Here is a 26,513-nt window from a genome sequence, read left to right as displayed (position 1 = left end):
TTTATGTAATTTAAATCAGAAGCTAGAGAATCCAGAGCTCTGACTATGTCTTTGTCAAATCCCATGTTTTGGTCCAATCCTCATCCCCATTGGATCCTTATCTCACCTATTGACTCTCAAACCGTCAGTGTTTCTTGGTTACTCGCTTTAGGTGTATACTACCTGATCATTTGTTAGGTGTTCTAAAGGGTTGGGTGTACAATGAATTAGACACTCCCTGCCAATTTGATGGTCGTTCAGCTCAAGGTACTCTGCATTTTATCCTTATACATTCTTTTTATCTGTACATATGCAAACACTTTTTGAAACCGGTCTTGGTGGAGCTTAATTTCTGATGTGCCAGGCCCGCCTTGCTGTATCTGCAGATGTTGACTGATTTTAGAACTAGTTACCATATGGTGTGTTTTTTAAATTGTGCAATCAAAGTAAGAAATACTATGATTTTAAATTGATGTAATGGCCCCAGAGGTTTCACCTTTGCATTGTTTTAGCTACACTTTGCAATTGATTTATAATGTTTTTATTGTTTTATTCGTCTTATTTACACTACTGCAATCTTAATGACTTTTGCATGTCTTAGCTGTCTTTTATGGTTTATTTGTTTTTGACCAAATAAAGATTTTGATGATGACTGCACCTTTAATTCCAGTGTCACCATATATCATGCTTTCCCACAGAGACACACTTTTCCATACTTATAGGCAAGTTTTTGCAAACTTTGTGCAGAATGATCTAAAGGGCGGCTATCATTCTTTTGCCCCTCTTTAAGATCATCCACTTCTACACCATCTGTGCTCTCTTTCAATGATCCTTTATTTCTGTGCCCCTCACTGCCCTGGAGGCTGAAATAATTGTTTTTACTCCTTCTCACTGCGTTTCTATGGCACTTTTAGTAAAACTGGAATCAAGCTGTCACTCTGAGAGTCCGCATCTTAACAGGCCGGCTCTTCTCATTGGCTCTTCCGTAGGAGTGTCCTCCAGTACCCTCTCTCTCCTGGGCTTCTGTAGGAAAGTACCATCTTGCCATTTTCACTGTATGTATGTTTGTTTTAGCCCTTGTGTCACTGGGATCCTGCCACGCAGGACCCCAGTGCTCATAGTATGTGCCCTGTATGTGTTCCCTGTGTGGTGCCTAACTGTATCACTGAGGCTCTGCTAACCAGAACCTCAGTTTATGCTCTCTCTGCTTTCTAAATTTGTCACTTCAGGCTAGTGACTAAATTTACCAATTCTCATTGGCACACTAGTACACCCATATAATCCCCTTGTATATGGTACCTAGGTACCCAGGGTATTGGGGTTCCAGGAGATCCCTATGGGCTGCAGCATTTATTTTGCCACCCATAGGGAGCTCAGACAATTCTTACACAGGCCTGCCACTGCAGCCTGAGTGAAATAACGTACACGTTATTTCACAGCCATTTTTCACTGCACATAAGTAACTTACAAGTCACCTATATGTCTAACCCTCACACTGAGTGAAGGTGAGGTGCAAAGTTACTTAGTGTGTGGGTACCCTGGCACTAGCCAAGGTGCCCCCACATCGTTCAGGGCAAATTCCCCGAACTTTGTGAGTGCGGTGACACCATTACACGTGGCACTATACATAGGTCACTACCTATGTATAGCGTCACAATGGTAACTCCGAACATGGCCATGTAACATGTCTAAGATCATGGAATTGTCACCCCAATACCACTCTGGAGACAATTCCATGATCCCCCGGGCCTCTAGCACAGAACCCGGGTGATGCCAAACTGCCTTTCCGAGGTTTCCACTGCAGCTGCTGCTGCTGCCAACTCCTCAGACAGGATTCTGCCCTCCTGGGGTCTAGGCAGCCCCAGCCTAGGAGGGCAGAACAAAGGATTTCCTCTGAGAGAGGGTGTTACACCCTCTCCCTTTGGAAATAGGTGTGAAGGGCTGGGGATGAGTAGCCTCCCCCAGGCTCTGGAAATGCTTTGATGGGCACAGATGGTGCCCATCTCTGCATAAGCCAGTCTACACCTGTTCAGGGATCCCCCAGCCCTGCTCTGGCGCGAAACTGGACCAAGGAAAGGGGAGTGACCACTCCCCTGACCAGTACCTCCCAGGGGAGGTGCCCAGAGCTCCTCCAGTGTGTCCCAGACCTCTGCCATCTTGGATTCAGAGGTGTTGGGAGCCCACTGGACTGCTCTGAGTGGCCAGTGCCAGCAGGTGACATCAGAGACCCCCTCTGATAGGCTCTTACCTGTCTTGGTAGCCAATCCTCCTTTCTTGGCAGACAAACCGCCTTTTCTGGCTATTTATTTATCTCCTCTGGGGTATTCTTCAGATAACGAATGCAAGAGCTCACCAGAGTTCCTCTGCACTTCCCTCTTCGACTTCTGCCAACAATCGACCGCTGACTGCTCCAGGACGCCTGCAAAACCGCAACAAACGACTGCCAGCAACATTGTAGCGCCTCATCCTGCTGGCTTTCTTGAGTGTTTCCTGGTGGTGCATGCTCTGGGGGCTGTTTGCCTTCACCCTGCACTGGAAGCCAAGAAGAAATCTCCTGTGGGTCGACGGAATCTTCCCCCTGCTAACGCAGGCACCAAAAGACTGCATCACCAGTCCTCTGGGTCCCCTCTCATCCTGACGAGCGTGGTCCCTGGAACACAGGAACTCTATCCAAGTGACTCCTACAGTCCAGTGATCTTTCAGTCCAAGTTTGGTGGAGGTAAGAGTGTCGGGGACCCAGGCTTGGCTGTGCACAAAGGAAATCCTGGAAGAGTGCACAGGAGCCGGAGCAGCTGCAAATCACGCGGTACCCAGCAATGCAGTCTAGCGTGGGGAGACACGGACTTACCAGTCAGCTGTCGATCCTTTGGCAGAAGGTGAAGAGGGAGATGCAGAGGAACTCTGGTGAGCTCTTGCATTCGGTATTCCCAAAGCAGAGACCCTAAATAGCCCGAAAAGGAGGTTTGGCTACCTAGGAAGGAGGATAGGCTAGTAAGAAAGGTAAGAGCCTATCAGAAGGAGACTCTGACGTCACCTGCTGGCCCTGGCCACTCGGAGCAGTCCAGTGTGCCAGCACACCTCTGAATCCAAGATGGCAGAGGTCTGGGGCACGCTGGAGGAGCTCTGGGCACCTCCCCTGGGAGGTGCAGGTCAGGGGAGTGGTCACTCCCCTTTCCTTTGTCCAGTTTCGCGCCAGAGCAGGGCTGGGGGATCCCTGAACCGGTGTAGACTGGCTTATGCAGAGATGGGCACCATCTGTGCCCATCAAAGCATTTCCAGATGCTGGAGGAGGCTACTCCTCCCCAGCCCTGACAGCTATTTCCAAAGGGAAAGGGTGTAACACCCTCTCTTTGAGGAAGTCCTTTGTTCTGCCTTCCTGGGCCAGGCCTGGCTGGACCCCAGGAGGGCAGAAACCTGTCTGAGGGGTTGACAGCAGCAGCAGCTGCAGTGAAAACTCCGGGAAAGGCAGTTTGGCAGTACCCGGGTTCTCTGCTAGAGACCCAGGGGATCATGGAATTGTCTTCCCAATGCCATTCTTAGACATGTTACATGGCCATGTTCGGAGTTACCATTGTGACGCTATAGATAGGTAGTGACCTACGTATAGTGCACGCGTGAAATGGTGATCCCGCAATCACAAAGTCTGGGGAATTTGCCCTGAACGATGTGGGGGCACCTTGGCTAGTGCCAGGGTGCCCACACACTAAGTAACTTTGCACCCAACCTTCACCAGGTGAAGGTTAGACATATAGGTGACTTATAAGTTACTTATGTGCAGTGGTAAATGGCTGTGAAATAACGTGGACGTTATTTCACTCAGGCTGCACTGGCAGGCCTGTGTAAGAATTGTCAGATCTCCAGAGAAGTGTCCAATTTGTCTGGGTTATCCCCAAGTACTTCTGGTAGGGATGGATAAGTTCCAGGCTTCTGCTGTTTGGTGCACCCCATGGTTGCAGTGCGGGGGGAGGGGGTAATCAGGAAGTAGAGCTGCCAAGAAGATCAGGCCCGCTTGCTTACGCTAAACCTGCTGCAAGCCCCAATGGGGCTAAGCAGCCCGTGAAGAGGAGGCCCTCTAATTCTTGAGGCGATGCAGCAGATCAATTGCAGCCTCACCCCCCCCACCCCCAGTCAATCCCACGAGAAGTCCTGGAGCAGCACCAGCATTGGGATAAAGATCAGCGGCCGCAGTCGTCTTCACAAAGCACCCAGTACATTATGCCCTGCCAGAATGATGAGTCTCTGTGACCGCTATCACCTTTTCCAGTCTCTATATCCATGGGCAGCAGGGAGAACATTGTTGCTATTCATGCAGATGGACCCGTGGGACCCCCTGCAGGCTCAGTGGACTGTGTGGAAGCTGCCAGAAGTCCACAGGTAGGATGCACCTACTCTAGGCCCACAGCCGCTCCCCCAACCCCATCAGAATGGAAGGCCTCCACTGCCCTCTGTCAGGGTGCGGGCCTAGCAGTGAAAGGCACACAGCACCTAGGTGAAGATCAGGGGCGGGAGCTGTCAACACAGGCCATCCCACAGGTTGCAACCTGCCAGAATGAGGGCTTACCAGAGCCGTTACAACCTCCCCCACTCTCCGTACTGGGAGGGTCCCAGGGGAAGGCATTGTCACAGTCCAGGCAGATGTGCCTTAGGGGGGGCACCTGCAGGTGCCAAGGGTTTCATGGGAGAAGGCAAATGGCACTCAGTCAGGACTGGCTCTCCCTGGTCGGAATATAAGAAGAGACCACCATTGATTCCGCTCACAGCCTGGGTCCCACGAAAAGAGGTACGGCCGCAGTGGGAGTAACTGCGCCAGAGCGAGGGTCACAGCCTCTGCTGCAGTCAAGGCAGAGTCCTCCTCCCCACTGCTCCAACTGAGAGGGGGAGAGTGTTTCAGGCACCAAGAAGAGTCCATTGAATGGGCCCCACTGCCCAGGAACGAAGGACCTGGCAGCTTGGCCTCTGGAAAAAAGCACAGTTGTTGCTGCCTAGCAGTTTGAAGGAGTCTTCTCCACTGTATTCTGGTCTTGTGGTCCCCAGATGGCACAGAAAGGAGGTAGTTTAAGGAGCCAGGAGCTCTTTCTCGGCCAGCCGCCATTTTGGACTCCCAGCAAGATTGGTATTGTGAACTTAAATAAAAAATATATATATTATCTATTTTGCACTTTTCTCTATGATTATTTTTTCCATGACTTTAGTGGCAGTTAGTATGTTTTCAGTACTCATCTGCGACTTTTATTTAGATGTTACATACTTTCTTTTCTGAATCATATTGTTTTTAATTGCTACTTGCGTCATCCTCAAAGAATGTGTTGAGTGAGTTTTGTGCTACTGAAAGCTAAGCCAAGCCTACTTTAAGGCTTTGATTAGTTTTTGTGGAGGTCTGCTCATCATGAAGTTGTTGAAGCTCTGCTACAGCATGAGCCAGTCTCAATACGCAGCCACGCCCCTGCTAGCCAGCCTGGTTTCTCACAGTGAGTTTGATGGTTTTTGAATTTTGTGTTTTGCATAGTTTTTTTTTTTTTTTTAAACTTAGAGACATGTGTCGTCATGTGGTCTAGAGCGTAAGGATTGAAACAAGGGAGGCAGAAAGAAGGCTACAGTGGCAGTTGAAGCATACTCTTAAGACAACACAGTCATTTTAGTCCTTTACTTTTTTTTATTTCTGATATGTTTATAACAAGGCCCTCGCTGCAGAGGTGGTGACATACATCACAGGACGCAATATAAAAAAAACATAGCAATAAAAAAGGGATCCCCAAAGTCCCAAGTAGATTCATGTAGATAGTGCCAGATGGTTAAAAAAAAAAAAAGAGAATTTGAGGGTATCATTAATAAGACTGTGATGTCAGTTTCAATGTTAGTCCTTCATTTGTACTACTGACACAGAAGTGTAGGAATGGTGTATGACGAGCTCTTTCTCAATATTGTTGGTGGTTGCTTCTCACATGGGGAATGTCTCAGACAGCTCATGGAAAGATGTGTGATGCCCTTTACCAACCAGTCAGGGAGTGGAGGAGGGTTGCGTGGTAGATATTAGTCAGTCTCCGGAAACAGAGCACTGATCTTCTAACTGGCTTCTGCTGAGAAAGTGGAAGTATGATGGAACCCATAATAGGATGCTTCCTGCCAACTAGAAAAATGAAACCACTCAGTGTCCAACACATCATTTCAGAAGACTACTAGCCCCACTGCAAGGTGGGACAGACTGTCTTCCATCATGTCCTGGCTCACTACCTACCATCACACTGAGGCTCTAAAGCCAAGCTTCATTGAACTCCACTACTGTGTCAGTGTTGACCAGTATTCCTGGACATGAGTTGTTTGCAGACATTTTAGGTTTCTCCATATCCATGAAAGAAGAATAAAGTAGAATTGTCCAAAGGAACATTAGTGCTGTTATGCTGTATTGCACATTATAGTACCCACCTAAACACTTGTTTGATTTTATTGTCCTTACTGAAACCATTACAGCAGTCTTGTCACTCTACATTTGTGGGCTGTGTTTTTTTCCTGCAAAGACACTACCCTCTCCTTTGAATCATCTGCCCTGTCCTCCAGGTGAAGTTAACCCAATTGTCACTCCTTCACCTTTTGTTGTGTATGATCATTACAAGCTCCATAGCATAATTAATCCCTCCCGCCCTAGAGTTTTAGAGGACTCTAGTAAAGTCTGTCAAAATTAAGTTTGGCAGTGATCCTGCAATACCACGATGGTATGAGGGCAGATAGATTGCTGTCTGAAATAATTGTATATAGTATTGTGTAAAGTTACATTTCCCAACAGCTATGATCATTCATCATCATCATCTGTATTGTGGTGATACATACCTGCATGGACAAATTAATACCATGGGAGGATATGGGGAGCTTCATTGGTACCTATTCCCTTCATTCATACCCATCCCTTTTAAATTAGTCTGCTGGGGTCAAATTTTTTGTTTTATGCAGTTCCTAGATTTGAAGAGCTCATCTCCTTTAGGGGGTTGTGCACCGAAAACAACAGAGGAGGAGACCTAGGCCCACACGATAACCAAAACAGCATTAAATTATGCATACAAATATGTGCCTTAACAATACATTTTGTTGTTTCACACTTTCACAAGAGATTGTTCCAGCAATAACCAGTTGCGTTCTCTCTTTTACCGTATAGGATCAAGGAAACGGATGCACAGAAGCTTAAGGATGAGTACAGAAGAATGGTTGAAGGCCTGAGAGAGGCAAACATTGCTAGAGAGACTGATGTCTACCTTTCTAATCCTGTGCTGCCGGATGAGATATTGCAAGGTGGGACAACATATAGGAGGAGTTATTACAAGGGGTGAGATCTGGACTTCTGCTTAGGAAATCTCTACTATCCTAACAAGACTCTGAGCAGCTGAATTGGTGAACAGTATCCATGATTCCTTAGCAGTTGTTAACCTGTGCTTTGCAAAAAGCCAAGGTTTGCTTATTTTACTTCCTGTGTAGGCCTGCCTGGGACGACTTTTGATGGCAGTCCTAAAGCACTGGGGAAAACAGTGTGATTTAAGTCCATTGCATTACTTGAGTTCCTGAGCAGGAGTAGTAGTCTACACATTTGTTAGAGTGAGGACACCAGTGTTGGTCAGTACCACTTTAAAAAGGGGAGAGAGTCAAATTAATTTGAAGCTGGTGCCAGTAAATGCAGGAGACCAGTGGTAGTTAGACCAGATAATGACTGCAGCACGGTCACCTTAATATATTTTTACGTCGAAAAAGGCTTCTTGCAGTCTTATCCACATGACGTGAGTGTGACCTCATATGGGACTGTAGCACACATTTGGCTATCTTTTTTTAGAACGCAGAGGTGGATTTGGTTATGGGTGCTAACCCTTAACGTTTTCTCTTTCTCTACAGAGGCAGTTCCAGGAAATATTCGAACGGCTGAGCACTTTGTGGGTTTCATGAAACGCTTCCTGGAATACATCAAGTCCCGTTTGCGTGTGCATCACATGGTGCAGGAGAGCCCGCCTTCCTTTCTGAAGGACATTTTTGAGAAAGTGTGCATCGAGCGCAAGCCACTGCGGTAAGCTAAGTCTTCTGAGAAGGTGGAAAATGCTGAGTAACGAATGTTCGTGGTTGATATTTGTTCCTGTCTTAAAGGTCTTATGCATTGGTTCCTAACTGCATTTTATGTATTGAATGCTTATTCCACTCCTTGCTGTTCCATGCACCATTGTCTTATAACTCCCATGACAAGGGTTTCCACAATCCCTTTTTTCCCCCTCAACCTGACAGTTGACTCAGAGTAAGATGGTAATGAGTCTGAAGTATACACTATCTTGCACCAGTTCCGATTCTATCTTCTCCTTATCCAAAGAATAGGCAATAACGCCAATTCAGAAGGCAAAATAGACCCTACTTACTCCGCTATAAAATCAGTAGCTCTCATAATTGCAACTTGTACTTGGGAAAACAAAATAACAACCAACATGCTTTTAAACCAAGTCATCCCTGGCTTTCTCTGGGTCAGTTCCTCTGCGTAAACAGACTTTAATAGTTGATTTAAGTAGATGTAAGTACTTTTCTTCAACTTGCCAACATTGAACGAGTAAAGGTGACATCTGCAGATCTGGAAAGTAATGTTCCTTGAGGCGTAGCCCGCAAATTGAATGTCCCTTAATCATCTTAGCTTAGCTATTTTTCAATGAGTAGCTGTCTAGTTTCTCTCTCTGGTGAAATGTGGCATGCAACAGATGCATATTAAAGATCATCTGCATAGCAGCATTTGTGAGTGAGTCCACAGTGAACCTTGTGTGCAAATTTAAAATGGAAAATAGGAGCTGCTCCCTGGTGGGGAGTTGACTAGGTGGAATATGACGGTCTGGTCTGTGGAACGTTTGACATAACAGGTGAGACCTAAGGAGCTGTTGGGTAGTTGTGAAGGAGTATTAAGGGCCATGTTAATCCGTGGATGACAGCCATACCACTTCCTTTTTGTGCATTACTTGGTGTGCTCTGTAATGTAGTCAGAGATGACAAGGACTTTGTGAAAGTGTTGGAAGTCAGATTTCAGTGATGAAGATGACAGCAGGCATTCTTCGATCATCACAAAGTATGGGGTCTGCTCCATGTTTTTGTGATAAGAGGCTATTTATGATGTTTGTATTGTGTCATTATTTAGTTTAATTGTTGAGTAAGCTTACGATGGTGGGCATGAGGCTCTTGTTGAGTAACTGTGGTTCTTATGAGAGGTACGCAATGGTGAGATATGGATACTGGACCCTGACAGGCTCAAAAAGGTGCAGCACTGGTCCACCCATAGCTTGGTCTAGTGGCTCAGTGGAATAATGCATCAGCCCTAGAATTCTTTGGTTGACATTATGGCCACAGATTTGAACCCCAGCATGTCCACTTTTACTTTCAACTTTGCAAGATTAAAAATATGAGTACCATTGAGTTAGGTAACAACAAACATGTTATTCATCACCAAGCTGCCCACATGGTTAAATGTGTTCTTTACAAATACATGTTATGTAACTCAAGATACTGTTGAGGTTTTCCTAAAGAAGAGTCAGGCCATCCTGTTTCCTGGTTGATTGCTTCTAGTGCTTGGTGCTGGCTAGAACGTATCTCTTGATAGTCTTTCAAATAGGTAGGACATCTGCAGATGGGGCGTTCTACTGCTTACAGAGTACTTGATTTTGTTGTGTAGATCAGGGCTGCAGAGTGGATAATTATGAAAGTGCCTACTAGAGGACCTTTGTTAGCAATACTGGAGTAGCAAATAGGATGGCCAATTAATGAGCCTCATACAAAAAACATTATTCCTTTCCACACTGCATCTCAGTAAAAATAGACACATTTGCTCAGAGTTTACAGTAATGTTCATCGTACCTGGGCATAAAGTCTCTGGTGTGATTTTTCTGCATCACCCCATCAAGTAGTAAAAAAAAAAAAAAGTGAACATGCAATGTGCTGTTGATCATTTAGGAGCACATGTATGCAAGAAGCAAATAACCAGGTTTTGCTAAAAGCTGTCATCTTATGCCAATCCATAACTGTACTAAGATGGATCTGTCTTACCTGCTTGCAGTAATAAAATGCCCTACTTATCTCCCAAGTAAAGGACTGAGTCCCATGGCTGATGGAGACCGCATTGGCGTTTTCTTTTGGTTATTGGAATTGCTGCTGGTAGAAGAGACCGAAATATTGCTGCTATGCTAAGTTTATAGAAACACTTCCTGTATGGTGCCTTAGAAAGGAACTTCAGAGATGAGTGCAGCAGAAAACTTTGTAGTAATATGATTCAAATGTATTTTATTGTTCAACTGTTTCAATATCTGTTGGCCTTAAGCTGTATTTGGTTCCTCACCAAGCTTCTCACTTGGGTGCCGAAAAATATAAGCAATTGGCATCAGCTCGCCATTTGGAGACACACGTAGGCCGTTGTTAATTAAGTTGTCCTGCACTCTAGAGATATTTATGAGGGAAAAAACATTTCCAGATATAGGCTGGAGCATCAGGCTCTTCACAAGGAGAGGAGTCTGTGAGAAGATCCTCCAGAATTATTCTTATTAAAAGTAAGTAGCTTTTCCTTTAGACTACCCCAGACCATGAGCTTTTACTCGGGCGATCCTGCCTTTTGGAGGCTTCTCACATTCAAGCCTTAAACCACTGCTGGTAAACTTCCATAATCTCCACAGTTGTGCAGACCAATAATCGTTAAACGAGATGTCAGCAGAATTCAGTTATCCCACCTAGACAATGTATTAACTGATCTCATTTCATGTAAAAGATTTGTTTTCCGTAAAGAATGTTAATAAAATGAGTGTGCATATTTATTTTATAATATAAATGATGCTGCAGCAGTTTAGTTTCTTAAAGTCCAACTAATTGTTTAGTGCGCTGCAGTCTGGAACAACTTCCTTCTTTAGCAGTAGCTCTTCAGCGTTGCCAGATGGCACCTTAAGGCCTCAGCCACAGTTGTGCCTGCCGGACATGACACCAATGGCTTACAGTATGTGCCAACCTGTGTGTTGACATCAGTCAATTCCTCTTTTTCTGTATCCCATTGATGTTGTCAGGAGCTTCCTCTTTTTGGTTCACCAATAACATTTTTCTTCAGCTTTGAAGGCTACCATCTCATAAGTGCAGATGTCTGCTTACATTATGTTTACCTTCCTTTCTTTCACTCCAAAAGACTAACCACCTCATTTCCCCCCTCCTTTGGAACATTTTGATGTCATGTTTTCAGTACTTCTGGTCAAGAAGATCAAATTTGTTTCAACATCAACTGCTTTCACCAACATTGCCTTTGCATTCCCTGGTGGAAAACAGCAGTAGCCCTAATGTGCAGCAGTTAGTCCTGTGAATAAACATTAAACCCTGTGTGCAGCAGTTAGTCCTGTAGATTAATTGCTTGTTGTGCCTATTTTGCTAGCTCCTGCCTGTGTCGATGAATTTTACAGATCGCTCATTGTCCACACTTTCATCTATAATAGGGTTTTTCAACAGTTCCCTGGAAGTAGCTCCCTGATGTGCAGCCCAACACAGTATCTAATTCAGAGGATCTAGCCATTTTGAAGATCACAGAGCTACATATCTTTGTTTCTTTGGAGTGGCCACCAGCCAATGGCATGGCCACACAATTACACATAAACATACTGCGACATTCGGCTGTACTAGCAACATGTGCCTGTCACCACTCTCAATTTAGTAGAGTCACATGGAAAATTGTAAGTTTGTAAATCCTGCTCTATCAATCACACAATAACTATGAAAACTGGGCCAGTAAAGTGCTGCCAGTAGATTGAAGTTACTTGAGTGGGGGACTGCTGGAGACAGAGTGGAAGTAGGTGACAACCATGCATTAGCAGCCATGTAGTCAAGGAGAGCAGCGGCTTGACTGAGAGTGGAGACAGATAATGGCCTGTTTATTTCAGACGATGGGTTTGGTATGTGCATGCGTGTAATTATGTGTAGGTATTTAAATGATTCTCTGTGCATATGGAAGCATATGTGTGGTATTATGTATGTGTTGTGTTTGTTGCTAGTGTTATGTGCCTCTTAGAACAATATTGCCTCACCTTGAAAGCCATTCCTGGTGTCAAGGAATAGCAAATGCATATGGTGCCCTCAATATAGGAGTTTCATATCTGGCCCAGTTATGACAGTTATTGACATAATATTGGCATAATAAATCTAAATCTTGACATATGTTGGCCACCTATAAACTCATGACAGCTGTCCTCGCCATATTGTGGGTATGCGTGGCCTAACTATGTCCATGTACCACATACTTGTGGTCCTTTTAATAATAATAATGTCCATGACTGACATTATTTAGTGTTTTTTTAGCTTTATGTTGGACTGGCATGGCCCAATCGTGGCCTTGATAAGTTGGTGGCCATCCATGGCATAATATAGGCATCTATGGCACTATGATGGGCATTATTGGCATGCGATGGTAATACCTGGCAAGGCTCGAAAAACCTACTTGCCCCTTCTGAAGAACAGGTGTTCTGTTCAGTCAGAAAGTGAAAGAGCAATAAAGACACTTTTAAATCTTGTTCTTGTCACATTTGCTCCGTGTTCAGAGACAGTGGTAAAAAGTCAGTTTGTCCTAAAATTAACATTCCTGCTTTCCAGGAATTTGTCAGTTGTTTCCTAACACACAACATTTTAATAGCGAGGTCAACTGTATAAGCATTTCAAAATATATTTCAGTAGATGTGAAAGCCCATTGTTTGTGCTTCTGCGTGATGAAAACAATATTTTAATAGGATGAAAACAAATCAGAACACTTTACTTGGTGATGTGCAAAGAATAAATATGTTTTCTGAAACTGATTTTCACAGTTTCTTAATACATTATGTAGTTTTATCAGTAAAGCTGCAAGTTAGTGGGAAGATTTGTGGACATTTCTTTTAAATTTTCTGTCTGTAAATGACAGTGTGTGACCACATCATGCTTTAATAATATATTTATTAAAAGTGAGTGCTTAAACATAAACCTAGAAACACTCCTGCCCTGGTAGGAATGCTATTAGTAAACTGAGAGGCAAGTAATGGGTATATGGGGACCAGATTATTTTTTTACGTGGAACAAACGTTGAGTCTATTTAATCAAATAAAGTCTGAATTTGAAACCGGTTTGCAGGTCAAGTACATTGCAGTTATGGGTCGAGTAGGGTATTCAAGTTACTTGACCTGCATGTCCAGTAAAATTTTTATGATTTTTCGAGGCCTCTCTGTGCAGGGGAGCAGAATCTGACAATGTGATGCCTTTGTATTAGGAAAAGCAAAAGCTGGCATTTAGGGGTTTAAGAAAAAATCTGTTTTTTTGAGGTGAAGAACTGAGATTTTTTCAGATAAAGACAAGATTTACTTTGAATGTGTTAATGTAGTATGGAAAGTGCCTTTTTGATAGACATGTATTTTGAACATTTGAGATACTGATGTACTCCGTTAGACTAAACAAATAATTAGAAACCCAAAACAAATATATAGCTGTTCTTTGAATCATAGTTCCAAATAAGTTGATGACATGTATTGCTATTAGCATTTCCTTTGAGCTGGTGGGCAGTTTCTGCTGTAGCTTGAATTTCTTTAGTCAGTTGGAGGCATTATATGTTGACACTTTGATGTGGCGGTAAAGTAAACCTATATATAAGAACTTGCATACTATTATATATAGTAAATACATAGTTAATGTTCTGTGTATGATATTTTGGTGTGAGTATATTTTGTCAGTTGATATTGCAACATACATCTGGATAGTCAATAATAGTAATCCTGCAAAGTGTGGCCAATATTGTTGTTGTATTTAATGTGTCATTACAGCAACAACACTCAAAGGCATTCGTAGCTTAGGATTGTTTTCAGTGGTCAGAAGTAGCTCTCGTTATAGAAAAAAACTGGAGACTTCTCGCCTATAATGTGATTGGCAAGGCTATTATCAACATTTTTAAGTCCTTCAAATCTTTCTTCTTTCTGATAATGGCTACTTCAGTAGGTTTACTTTAAAAACACATGTAATTCCAATTTCTGCTTCAGTCAAATTATCCCCACTGCAGAAATGTGTGAATTGTTAGCCACGTATATATTCCTGCCAAGTTAACAAAAATCTATAACATCTGTAATCCACCAATAACTTAAAATTCTTCAGTCAAACCTCAGTTTTTGAGCCTGAAGACAATATTTCTGAGTCACTTACATGGTTTGTCTCAGTGATGGATGCAAGCATTATTGGATAAAAGGTAAAAGATTCTGGCTCACCTTTGACCTCTGCCAGGCCAGAATTGACCATCTTGCCATTGAGACTGTGGCTGAAAAATTGGCAGATATTAAACGCTCCTTACATACTGCCTTTATTCCTGTGGACCTGAAAAAGGCTATTGTGAGACCTCTGCTGAAGAAACTTTCTGTCAGACCCATAATCATCAACAACCTCTGGCCAATTTTATTACTACCATTCATGTAAAAGAATTTTATCTTCCCCAGTGTTGAACTTTGGGACCTCCTGGACTCCACAGCCCCGGACGTCGCCTTCATCACGGAGACATGGATGAACGCCTCCTCTGCTCCAGACATCGCTACCGCCATCCCCGAAGGCTACAAGATCTCCAGAAAAGACCGCACCAACCAAGTAGGAGGAGGTGTCGCCATCATCTTCAAAGACTCCATCAGCGTCACCACCTCCACCGAAGACCCCCCCCTCGCCGCTGAACACCTGCATTTTCAGATTCGCACCGACCCAAGGACCACCCTCAGAGGATCCCTCGTCTACCGTCCTCCCGGACCTCGCGCCTCTTTCAGCGACGCCATCGCCGACTTCATCTCCCCGCACGCCCTCGCCTCACCGGACTACATCCTCCTAGGCGACCTCAACTTCCATCTGGAACAAAACAACGACCCCAACACCACCACCCTGCTCGACAACCTCGCCAACCTCGGCCTCAAACAACTGGTGAACACCGCCACCCACATCGCCGGACACACGCTCGACCCTATCTTCTCCGCCAGCAAACACGTCTTCTTCAGCCACACCTCTGCCCTACACTGGACCGACCACAGCTGCGTCCACTTCACATTCCGACGCGAGACCTCCCACCTCCGCACTCAACCCATCCCTCGTCGACAGTGGAACAAGATCCCTGAAGAGCAACTCTTCTCCGCTCTCGCCGCCAACCAACCCACCCTCACCACCGACCCCAACGACGCAGCTCTCAACCTCACAAACTGGATCTCCAACTGCGCTGACAACCTTGCTCCCCTCAAACGCACGCATCGACAGACCAACACCAAAAAACCTCTCTGGTTCTCTGACACCCTCAAAGAATCAAAGAAAACTTGTCGTGCCCTTGAGAAGGCCTGGCGCAAGGACCACACCGCTGACAACATGACCGCCCTCAAGAACGCTACACGCGAACACCACCACCTGATCCGCACTGCCAAAAGGAACTTTTTCACCGACAGACTAGACAAAAACAGCCACAACAGCAGAGAACTCTTCAGCATCGTCAAAGAGTTCTCCAACCCCAGCGCCAGCGCCAACGCCGTCACGCCCTCACAGGATTTGTGCGAATCCCTCGCCACTTTCTTCCATCGCAAGATCAGCGACCTCCACGACAGCTTCGGACACCAGACCCAACCATACACCACTGAACCCGCTTCCCCGGACATCACCCTCAACAACTGGACCCACATCAACACGGAACAAACCAAATCCATCATGAACTCTATCCACTCCGGCGCCCCTTCGGACCCCTGCCCGCACTTCATCTTTAACAAAGCCGACGACATCATCGCCCCGCACCTCCAGACCGTCATCAACTCTTCTTTTTCTTCTTCTACCTTCCCCGAATGCTGGAAGCACGCTGAAGTCAACGCCCTACTAAAGAAACCTACGGCTGACCCAAGCGACCTGAAAAACTTCCGCCCCATCTCTCTTCTACCTTTCCCAGCCAAGGTAACAGAAAAGACCGTCAACAAACAGCTGACCACCTTCCTGGAAGACAACAACCTGCTCGACCCTTCACAAACCGGATTCCGAACCAACCACAGCACGGAAACCGCCCTCATCTCAGTCACAGACGACATCAGAACCCTGATGGACAACGGTGAAACAGTCGCCCTCATTCTCCTCGACCTCTCGGCTGCCTTTGACACCGTCTGTCACTGCACCCTAATCACCCGCCTACGCTCCACCGGGATCCAAGGCCAGGCCCTGGACTGGATCGCCTCCTTCCTCGCTAACCGCTCCCAAAGAGTTTACCTCCCTCCGTTTCGCTCAGAACCCACCAAGATCATCTGCGGCGTACCTCAAGGCTCATCGCTCAGCCCGACACTCTTCAATGTCTACATGAGCCCCCTCGCCGACATCGTACGCAAGCACGACATCATCATCACCTCCTACGCCGACGACACCCAACTTGTACTCTCCCTCACCAAGGACCCCGCCAGCGCCAAGACCAACCTACAAGAGGGTATGAAGGACGTCGCAGATTGGATGAGGCTCAGCCGCCTAAAGCTGAACTCTGAAAAAACGGAAGTCCTCATCCTCGGCAACACCCGGTCCGCCTGGGACGACTCCTGGTGGCCCACGGCCCTCGGCACCGCACCGACCCCCGCAGACCACGCCCGCAACCTCGGCTTCATCTTGGACCCTCTTCTCACCATGACCAAGCAAGTCAACGCCGTGTCCTCCGCCTGCTTCCTCACTCTCCGCATGCTCCGCAAGATCTTCCGCTGGATCCCCGCCGACACCAGAAAAACCGTGACCCACGCCCTTGTCACGAGTCGCCTGGACTACGGCAACACCCTCTACGCCGGGACCACCGCCAAACTCCAAAACCGCCTGCAACGCATCCAAAACGCCTCGGCCCGCCTCATCCTCGACGTACCCCGCAACAGCCACATCTCCGCACACCTGAGACACCTGCATTGGCTCCCAGTCAGCAAAAGGATCACCTTCCGTCTTCTCACCCACGCACACAAAGCCCTCCACAACAAAGGACCGGAATACCTCAACAGACGCCTCAGCTTCTACGTCCCCACCCGCCCACTCCGCTCCGCTGGCCTCGCACTTGCTGCCGTCCCTCGCACCCGCCGCTCCACGGCGGGTGGGAGATCTTTCTCCTTCCTGGCGGCCAAGACCTGGAACTCCCTCCCCACCAGCCTCAGGACCACCCAGGACCACTCCGCTTTCCGGAGACTCCTAAAGACTTGGCTGTTCGAGCAGCGATAACCCCCCCTTTCCCCCCTAGCGCCTTGAGACCCGCACGGGTGAGTAGCGCGCTTTATAAATGTTAATGATTTGATTTGATTTGATTTGATTTGAAGGATATAAAAAAAAAAAGAAAAAAAAAAAGCTGGACTGCTACCAGGCAGAATTCAGAGCATACCATGGTACCGAGGTAGCTATCCTGGCTGTGATGAGTAAGTTGTGAATTATCCAGGAAAAAGGAAGAGTGGTGGCACTCATTTTACTGGATTTGTTCTCTGCTTCAACATTGTACCTCATTCCATACTCATCTCCCAGCTCAGTGAGATTGCAGTTAAAAGTCTGGCCTTCGATTGGATGAAAGCTCTTCTCCAAAATCGCTGTCAGGCTGTCTTAATGCGTCTTCGTGCATTCACAGATTCTAAATTTGCATGTGGAATCTCACAAGGCACAATGAGCTTAAAATTATTTCATGTGTATGAGATCCATTGCCTTGCTCAATTAGATCATGTAATCTAGGTGTAATAAGTTATGACACACAAATCATCATCAGAATGGATGAGAATGCCTCAGGCCACATAAGCCATTTTTATTGAGTTTAGAACATCAGTGGCAGGATGTATGAGAGATACAGTCTGAAAAGACAGATAGTTCGATCCTTGGAGCATCATAGAAATATTTGTGTTGGCAGTTTGCTTTGGGAGAATATCCTGCCTCTGTAAAATGTCTCCCGGATTTATAGTTGACAGTGAATTGGACTGTCCAATACAAATTCCAATATTAGTTCCCTTTTTCCTTTTCATTAGAGGCAGAATAATTTTGCTTTACCTCCCAACTATAAATTTACAGTGATGCGGGTCACAATTGGGTCTTGTCTTGATTACAGTAATTCTTAGTATCTTACCCTCTCAAAGGGTCTTAAAGAAACTAAACTTGAGATCATTTAGAACATGACCATTAGAATCATTTGAGCCTAATGCAGAGACTATAACTCCATCTGGATCATCCACATTGCTTTCCAGTCGAGAAAAGGTTCAGGTCTAAAGCAGTTACCATCTGCCCTACAGATATTTATGGACCATGTCCAAAATCTGTAAGGGATGCAAAAGGAAACCTGAAAGAAGAAGATACAGAGATAGGATCTATAGCCTGGGGGGTGGTTGGTAGTTTGGGGGCTTTGGAGGGAAAACGAGGCTTGAGGTGCAATCAAGACTAAGCAGCCTGGTTTTTGTCAATCTCAGCATTTACAGCGTTGGCAGCGGACTCCTAGGATAAACCTTTGGGCCCAGGCACTGATTGTTTTACACTGTAAGTGCTGATCACAAGCACTCATTTATCCTTTAGGAATTTGCTGAAAATGTATATCTACAGATAAACCAAGGTTGATAATTGTAATCTGACAAAAAAATCTGCGATATACCTTTGTTTAGTCTTATGCAATTTTTGACACAAGAACCATTTGGGACTATAACTAGTAAAGTTGGCTGTCTAGATGACACTGGAATAAGCAGGACATTGCAGCTCTTTGTCCGATACTGTCCTGGCAGACAAGAAGCAGCAGTTCTCTTCCAGGGGATCCTCATCAATAGTCATAAACATTGAATATTCCCGCCCTTGTGCGGGGACCCCGGAGCATATATAAAATACACACATATTATACATGTGTAAAACAGCAATGCAGGCTTTAATGTTAAAACAGGCTAAAATGCTTTATTTCTATGAAGTTTTTTTTTTTTTTTATATTATAAAATTACAATAGAGAATAAATATCTACCCAAGCCCCCAAAACTGGGCTTAGGGAAGTAAGCAGCAGTAAACTCTAGAGAAAAAGAGAAAAAAACTGCATTGAAAAACAATGGAGCATTCTTAGCCAATAGGCTGCATGCAGGTTAACACAGGAGAACCATAAAAACTTTGGCACCGTGCCTTTAAGACCCTGAGCACCTCCAGTATCCCACCATGCCTCAGGGGTGAAGGAAAGGTGACAGTTGGTTCACAGTTAGGTCAGTTCTCTTTTACGGTGACAATCTGTGTAACTGATTCAAAATACAGTCTGTCCTGCACTTCTAGGAGACGTGCGTCCGGGGAGGAGGGTGGGTTGTTTATGACTTTGATGAGGATACCCCTGGAAGAGAACTAGGATTTACAGGTAAGTAACTTATCCTTCTCTTCCAGGGGATCCTCATCAATAGTCATAAACATTGAATAGATTAGCAAGCCCATCCCTAAACTCTGCGGACTGTCCGATAGAAGTGCAGGAATAGATACGTATTATGCAAATACATTTCTCAGAGAGGCCTGCCCCACTTGGGCATCCGCTCTTGCATCCGAGTCTAAACAGTAATGTCTAGTAAACGTATGCACAGACTTCCATGTAGCAGCCTTACAAATCTCAGATATTGGAACATTGTTAAGGAGGGCAGCAGTAGCCGCTTTTCCCCTTGTGGAATGCGCTTTAGGCCTCGCTATTAATTGTTTATTAGCCAGCTGGTAAGTATTAACAATACAAGAAACTATCCATCTTGATATTGTTCGTTTAGATGCTGCCTCTCCTGTCCTCAAATGACCATAGTTTACAAACAAGCGGTTAGAATGTCTAATCGATTTTGTCTTATCCAGATAAAATTTCAGCACTCTTTTGAAGTCTAAGGAGTGCAATGCTTTCTCTGCCGGAGTCTCCGGATTGGGAAAGAAAGTCGGTAAAGATATGGTCTGATTGATATGGAATTCTGACACCACCTTCGGAAGGAAAGATGGGTGAGTTCGTAGAACCACTCTATTGTCATGAAAAAACGTGTACGGTTCTTTGGAAGACAAGGCCTGGATCTACCCTTTTTTCTCAGTCCATCGTACACTGTGTTTATATTCTTTTTTCTCAGCCTGCTTACCTCTCTCTGCCCTTTTGCTCTGTCCATTGTACATTGTGTTTATATTCTTTTTTTCTCAGCCTGCTCGCCTCTCTCTGCCCTTTTTGTTTGCCCTTTACATACTGTGCGTCTTTCGTGATCTTAGTCTGTTTTGCCCACTGTTTATGGTGTTCTCTTAGCCTTTACGCGCTCCCTTGACCCCGCTGCCCCCCCTCACCCATCTCTTGCCTCTCTCCCCCTCTTCACTGCCCGTTCCCTCGGCTTCCTGCTGCTGCCTCCCCAGCGGCCCGCCCCCGCCCCCGCGCACACCCATTGGCCCCCTCCCTCCTCCCAGCTGCTCCCCCCTCCCACCCCACCCTTTTAATGGCGGGCGCTGCGCGGGTGCACTGCTGGCACGCCAGAGGTGCGCCAGAGGCAAACCCGGCTGCGCCCTACCGCGTCTGGACCGCGCCCAGCACCAGTCCCCCTGGTCTCCACAGCCAAAAACCCCCCAGACAACCCTACTCCCCTATCACCCTCCACTCCCTCAACCCAGGCCCCCGACTCACCTGCACCCTTTCCAGCCTTGCACACACACATGGCCCCTTCACTTGCTACACCTGCCATTTCTCCTGCTCCACATCCCCCACACCAACCACAGTGACCCCCCAACAAACACATAATCCCCAACACAATATACACCTGCTCTACCCCCACGCACACCAACCAGCCCTCTGCATACCACCTCACAACCAGAACACACCCCGCAACAACACCATCGCACAACACAACAACACCCACCAAAACCACCTCAACTGCCTACTCCTCAACACCCGCTCCCTTCACAAACATACCATAGAACTCTGGGATCTCATCACATCGCACTCATCTGACATCGTCTTCCTCACGGAAACCTGGACCAACCACTCCTCAGAGTACGACACAGCCACTGCCACCCCCATGGGATACAAACTCCAACGCAAAGACCGCCTTAACAAGCCAGGAGGTGGTATTGCCATCCTTCACAAAGACACCATTAAAGTCACCACCAACTCCCAAGACTCTATCGACAGCGCAGAACAGATGCACTTCCTAATCCACATTAACAACAACTCCACCCTAAGAGGTACACTAATCTACAGACCACCAGGACCACGCCCCGCCTTCTGTGACACCATCGCCGACACCATCAGCACGCACGCCCTCACCTCCACAGACTACATCCTTCCTTGGTGATTTCAACTTTCACGTGGAGAACCTTCAAGACCACAACTCCACCTCCCTCATAGACAACCTCACCAACCTCGCACTCAATCAATTGGTCAGAGCACCCACCCACTCAGCAGGACACACGCTTGACGCAATCTTCACCTCAAGCCAACACATAACCTACACCCACACCACCGAACTTCACTGAACCGACCACCACTGCATCCACTTCTCCTTTGTCAAAGCCCCCACACACCACCACCAACACACCACGCCATACCGCATGTGGGACAAGATCCCCACAGAACGCCTGAGCTCCCAACTGGCTCTTAACCTCCCCCCCACCACACCAACGAACCAAAACACATCGCCACCCGCAACATCAAGAACGCCCCTTGGTTCACCCCCGAACTCCAAGACTCTAAGCGCAAATGCCGCCAAGCTGAGAAAGCCTGGCGACAGGAACCCACTAGAACCAACTTCTCCACCCTCAAAACTTCTATTCGCACCCACCACCAACTCATACGCACCACTAAAAGAGCACACTACAAGACACTCCTTGACAACAACTCCCAAAACAGTAAAGAACTCTTCACCATCATTAAAGAGCTATCCAAACCCAAAGCCAGCAATATAGACTCCACACACACACAGCCCCTATGTGACGCTCTCTCCAATCACTTCCACCACAAAATCCTGGACATTCACAATAGCTTCATACCACACACACCCACCACACACAACCCTCACCCGCCCAACTCAAACCCCACTCATGACCCCCACACCATACTTACCACCTGGGCCCCAACCACACACGAAGAAACCAAAAAAGCCATGAATTCCATCCACTCCGGATCCCCCTCTGACCCCTGCCCTCATCGCATCTACAACAAAGCCAGCCCAACCATCGCCCCCATACTCCGCGACACAATCAACTCCTCATTCGACACCTACCCAGATCCCTGGAAGCACGCAGAAATCACCGCTCTCCTAAAAAAGCCCAAAGCCGACCCAGAAGCCCTCTCCAACTACCGCCCCATCTCCCTCCTCCCTTTCCCCGCCAGGGTCACCGAGAAACTAGTCAATGCCCGCCTATCCCACTTTCTCGAGGAAAACAACACACTAGACCCCTCCCAATCCGGATTCCGCAAGAACCACAGCACGGAAACCGCCCTCATCGCATGTACTGACTAAATCAGAACCAGAGTTGACAAGCTCGAGACCGTCGCACTCATCCTCCTAGACCTCTCCGTGGCCTTTGGCACTGTCTGTCACCACACACTCCGCACACGCCTCCGCAACACAGGAATTCGTCACAAAGTCTTAGACTGTCTCACCTCCTTCCTCATCGACCAGACTCAAAGAATCCGCCTCCCACCCTTCCACTCCACTGCTACCAAAATCATCTGCTGAGTCCCCCAAGGGTCCTCCCTCAGACCCACCCTCTTCAACATTTATGTGACCCCCCCCCCGCTTCGCCACCCAACTCATCTTCTCCCTCACCCGCAACCCCACCACCGCCAAAACCAACCTACACGCTGCACTCCTTGACACCGCCACCTGGATGACAGCAAACCACCTCAAGCTTAACTCCAACAAAACCAAAATCATCATCTTCGGCCCCAACAAAACCATATGGGACGACTCCTGGTGGCCCACTGCCCTAGGCCCCGCACCCACCCCCGCAAACCACGCTCGCAACCTCAGCATCATCCTGGACCCCTCTCCCTCCATGACACAGCAAATCAACGCAGTAACCTCCTGCTTCCACACACTCTGCACTCTGAAAAAATCCTTCAAAGGGATTCCCTCAGAGAGCAGGAAGACAGTCACCCATGCACTCATCAGCAGTAGGCTAGACTACGGTAACGCCCTCTACGCCGGCACCACACTCAAACTCAAACGCAAACTCCAGAGAATCCAGAACACAGCCACACACCTCATCCTGGACCTCCCCCGCCACAAACAAATCTCACCACACCTCAAATCCCTTCACTGGCTCCCCATAGACAAGAGAATCACTTTCAAGATCCTTATCCACACACACATATCCCTCCACAACACCGGCCCAACCTACCTCAACAAAAGAGTGAACTTCCACACTCCCACCTGCAACCTCCATTCTGCCAACCTCGCACTAGCCACTGTCCCCCGCATCCAACGTACCACTACAGGAGGCAGAGTCATCTCATACCTCGTCCCCAAAACCTGGAACTCCCTCCCCACCAACCTCCGCAAAAACAAAAACCTACTCTTCAGAAATAACCTCAAGACATGGTTGTTCGAACAGTGACCCCCCCCTGTAGCCTCCCCCATGCGCCTTGAGACCCTCACGGGTGAGTAGCGCTCTATAAATCTCTTTGATTGATTGATTTGCACCAGTTTATGATCGAGGAAAAGACTTGCTTGTTTGAGTTAAATGTACTTTCCTCTTTGAAACTGCTGTACATTCTGAATGGAGGAACCTATACCGAATTTATGGAAAAGTTTGGTCTCTACAGACCACCGTTTTGTAGGCTGTAAACTCTACACCTGCTTGTAGTTTGTTTATGAGCTGTAAAATGGTTAACGGGCTTTGCCCTTATGAGCTCCTGCTCAGGTCTGGCTTCAGATTCGCTATTTGCATCTGTTACTACGTGATGGGGCAACCAACAGGTCAGTGAGATGAAGAGCAGTAGCAACCCTTCTGTGAAACTTAAGTATCTCCATCCCTACCCCAGACCACATGAAGAGGAAGCTGGTGACAGGCCCATAATGCATCATGCTGATCTGGTGCACAAGCTGCAGGACATTAGGATAGTGCCCTTGCTTCTGGGGGCTGGTGGAGTCCTCCCAGCAGAATTGGATTACTCTCCAAGAGGGAGGTATCTCTCCTGTCATGACTGTCCACTGAAACAGAGGTGACAAGAACCCGGCCCACCATTCAATGTTAGTTTTATAAACAGAAGCCAGTAAATTAACAGGGTCCCCCACTCTGCTGCGTTTTCAGCAACTTGATTATTTGCCTAATAAGGGCAGAAACCTCTAGGCATCAGGGATGTCTTTTTTTTTTTTAATTTATTTTTATTGGAGGTGGGGAGCGACCCCTTAGGCAAGGGTCGCCACCCTGGGGGGAAAATTTATTTTAGGCCATTTCTGCCCCCCTGGGGGGCAGATCAGCCTATTTTGATTAGGCCGATCTGCCCCCAAGGGGGGCAGAAACCACAAGGCACCGGAGATTTTTTTGTTTTACAGATGGGGAGCGACCCCTTGGACAAGGGTCGCTCCCCTGGAGGGGAGAATTGTATTTAGGCCATTTCTGCCACCTTTGGTGGCAGATTGGCCGATTTTTGCTACGCCAATCTGCCCCCAAGGGGGACAGAAACCACTAGGCACCGGGGATTTTTTTTTTTTGCGCCAATGTCACGCAGGGGGAGCGACCCTGTAGGCAAGGGTCGTTCCCGGTTGGGGGGGGGTGGAAAATTTATTTTAGCCCATTTCTTCCCCCCCGGAGACAGATCGGCCTATTATTAGGCCAATCTGCCCCTGGGGGGGGGGGGGCAGAAACCTCTAGGTGCCAGGGCAAATTTCTTTTTTTTTTTTTCGAGATGGGGAGCGACCCATTATGCAAGGGTCGCCCCCCTGGGGGGCAAATTGTATGTATACCATTTCTGCCCGCCTTGGGGGCAGATCGGCCGATTTTAGGTCAATCTGCCCCCAAGAAGGCAAAAACCACTAGGCACCGGGGATATTTTTTTTGCGCCAATGTCACGCTAGGGGAGCGACCCCGTAGGCAAGGGTCGCTCCCTTGGGGGGTGGGGGGCAAATTTATTTTAGGCCATTTCTGCCCCCAGGGAGGGCAGAAACCTCTAGGCGCCAGGGCAATTATTATTATTTTTTTGTTTGTTTGTTTTTTTAGAGCTGGGGAGCGACCCATTAGGCAAGGGTCGCTCCCCGGGGGCAAATTGTATTTAGACCATTTCTGCCCCCCTTGGGGCCGGCTGAGCTAGAGGCCAAAATCCACAGGTAGGCACTTTGCAAAAAACACCTCTGTTTTCTGTGAAAAAATGTGATGTGTCCACGTTGTGTTTTGGGCCATTTCCTTTCGTGGGCACTAGGCCTACCCACACAAGTGAGGTACAATTTTTATCGGGAGACTTGGGGGAACGCTGGGTGGAAGGAAATTTGTGGCTTCTCTCAGATTCCAGAACTTTCTGTCACTGAAATGAGAGGAAAAAGTGTTTTTTTTAGCCAAATGTTGAGGTTTGCAAAGGATTCTGGGTAACAGAACCTGGTCAGAGCCCCACAAGTCACCCCATCTTGGATTCCCCTAGGTCTCTAGTTTTCAAAAATGCACAGGTTTGGTAGGTTTCCCTAGGTGCCGGCTGAGCTAGAGGCCAAAATCTACAGGTAGGCACTTTGCAAACAACACCTCTGTTTTCTGTCAAAAATTGTGATGTGTCCACGTTGTGTTTTGGGGCATTTCCTATTGCGGGCGCTAGGCCTACCCACACAAGTGAGGTATCATTTTTATCGGGAGACTTGGGGGAACGCTGGGTGGTAGGAAATTTGTGGCTCCTCTCAGATTCCAGAACTTTCTGTCACCGAAATGTGAGGAAAACGTGTTTTTGTTAGCCAAATGTTGAGGTTTGCAAAGGATTCTGGGTAACAGAACCTGGTTAGAGCCCCACAAGTCACCCCATCTTGGATTCCCCTAGGTCTCTAGTTTTAAAAAATGCACAGGTTTGGTAGGTTTCCCTAGGTGCCGGCTGAGCTAGAGGCCCAAATCTACAGGTAGGCACTTTGCAAAAAACACCTCTGTTTTCTGTCAAAAAATGTGATGTGTCCACGTTGTGTTTTGGGGCATTTCCTGTCGAAGCGCTAGGCCTACCCACACAAGTGAGGTATCATTTTTATCGGGAGTTTTGGGGGAACATAAAGTGTTATTGCCCCTTGTCTTTCTCTACATTTTTTCCTTCCAAATATAAGAGAGTGTGTGTAAAAGACGTCTATTTGAGAAATTCCCAGTAATTCACATGCTAATATGGTTGACCCGGAATTCAGAGATGTGCAAATAACCACTGCTCCTCAACACCTTATCTTGTGCCCATTTTGGAAATACAAAGGTTTTCTTGATAGCTATTTTTCACTCTTAATATTTCAGCAAATGAATTGCTGCATACCCGGTATAGAATGAAAACGCACTGCAGGGTGCAGCTCATTTATTAGCTTTGGGTACCTAGGGCTCTTGATGAACCTACAAGCCCTATGTATCCCCGCAACCAGAAGAGTCCAGCAGACATAACGGTATATTGCTTT

The 26,513-nt window shown here is 46.9% G+C and overlaps 1 protein-coding gene across 2 annotated transcripts in view; it reads left to right on the top strand.

Annotated features, from left to right (window-relative positions):
• ERCC2 (ERCC excision repair 2, TFIIH core complex helicase subunit) overlaps nucleotides 1-26,513 on the top strand; it is a 1,394,405-nt gene that overhangs the window by 570,005 nt on the left and 797,887 nt on the right. For both annotated transcript variants that reach the window (XM_069207765.1, XM_069207766.1), the window contains 2 exons: nucleotides 7,127-7,260; nucleotides 7,852-8,020. In XM_069207765.1, the coding sequence (XP_069063866.1) occupies nucleotides 7,127-7,260; nucleotides 7,852-8,020 (303 nt within the window). The remainder of the gene's footprint in view (nucleotides 1-7,126; nucleotides 7,261-7,851; nucleotides 8,021-26,513) is intronic.

The sequence above is a fragment of the Pleurodeles waltl genome, chromosome 9, assembly GCF_031143425.1.
Source record: "Pleurodeles waltl isolate 20211129_DDA chromosome 9, aPleWal1.hap1.20221129, whole genome shotgun sequence".
Taxonomy (NCBI): Eukaryota; Metazoa; Chordata; class Amphibia; order Caudata; family Salamandridae; genus Pleurodeles; species Pleurodeles waltl.
Note: the sequence above shows the minus strand (reverse complement) of the source record. Positions and strands in the feature narration are given on the sequence as shown.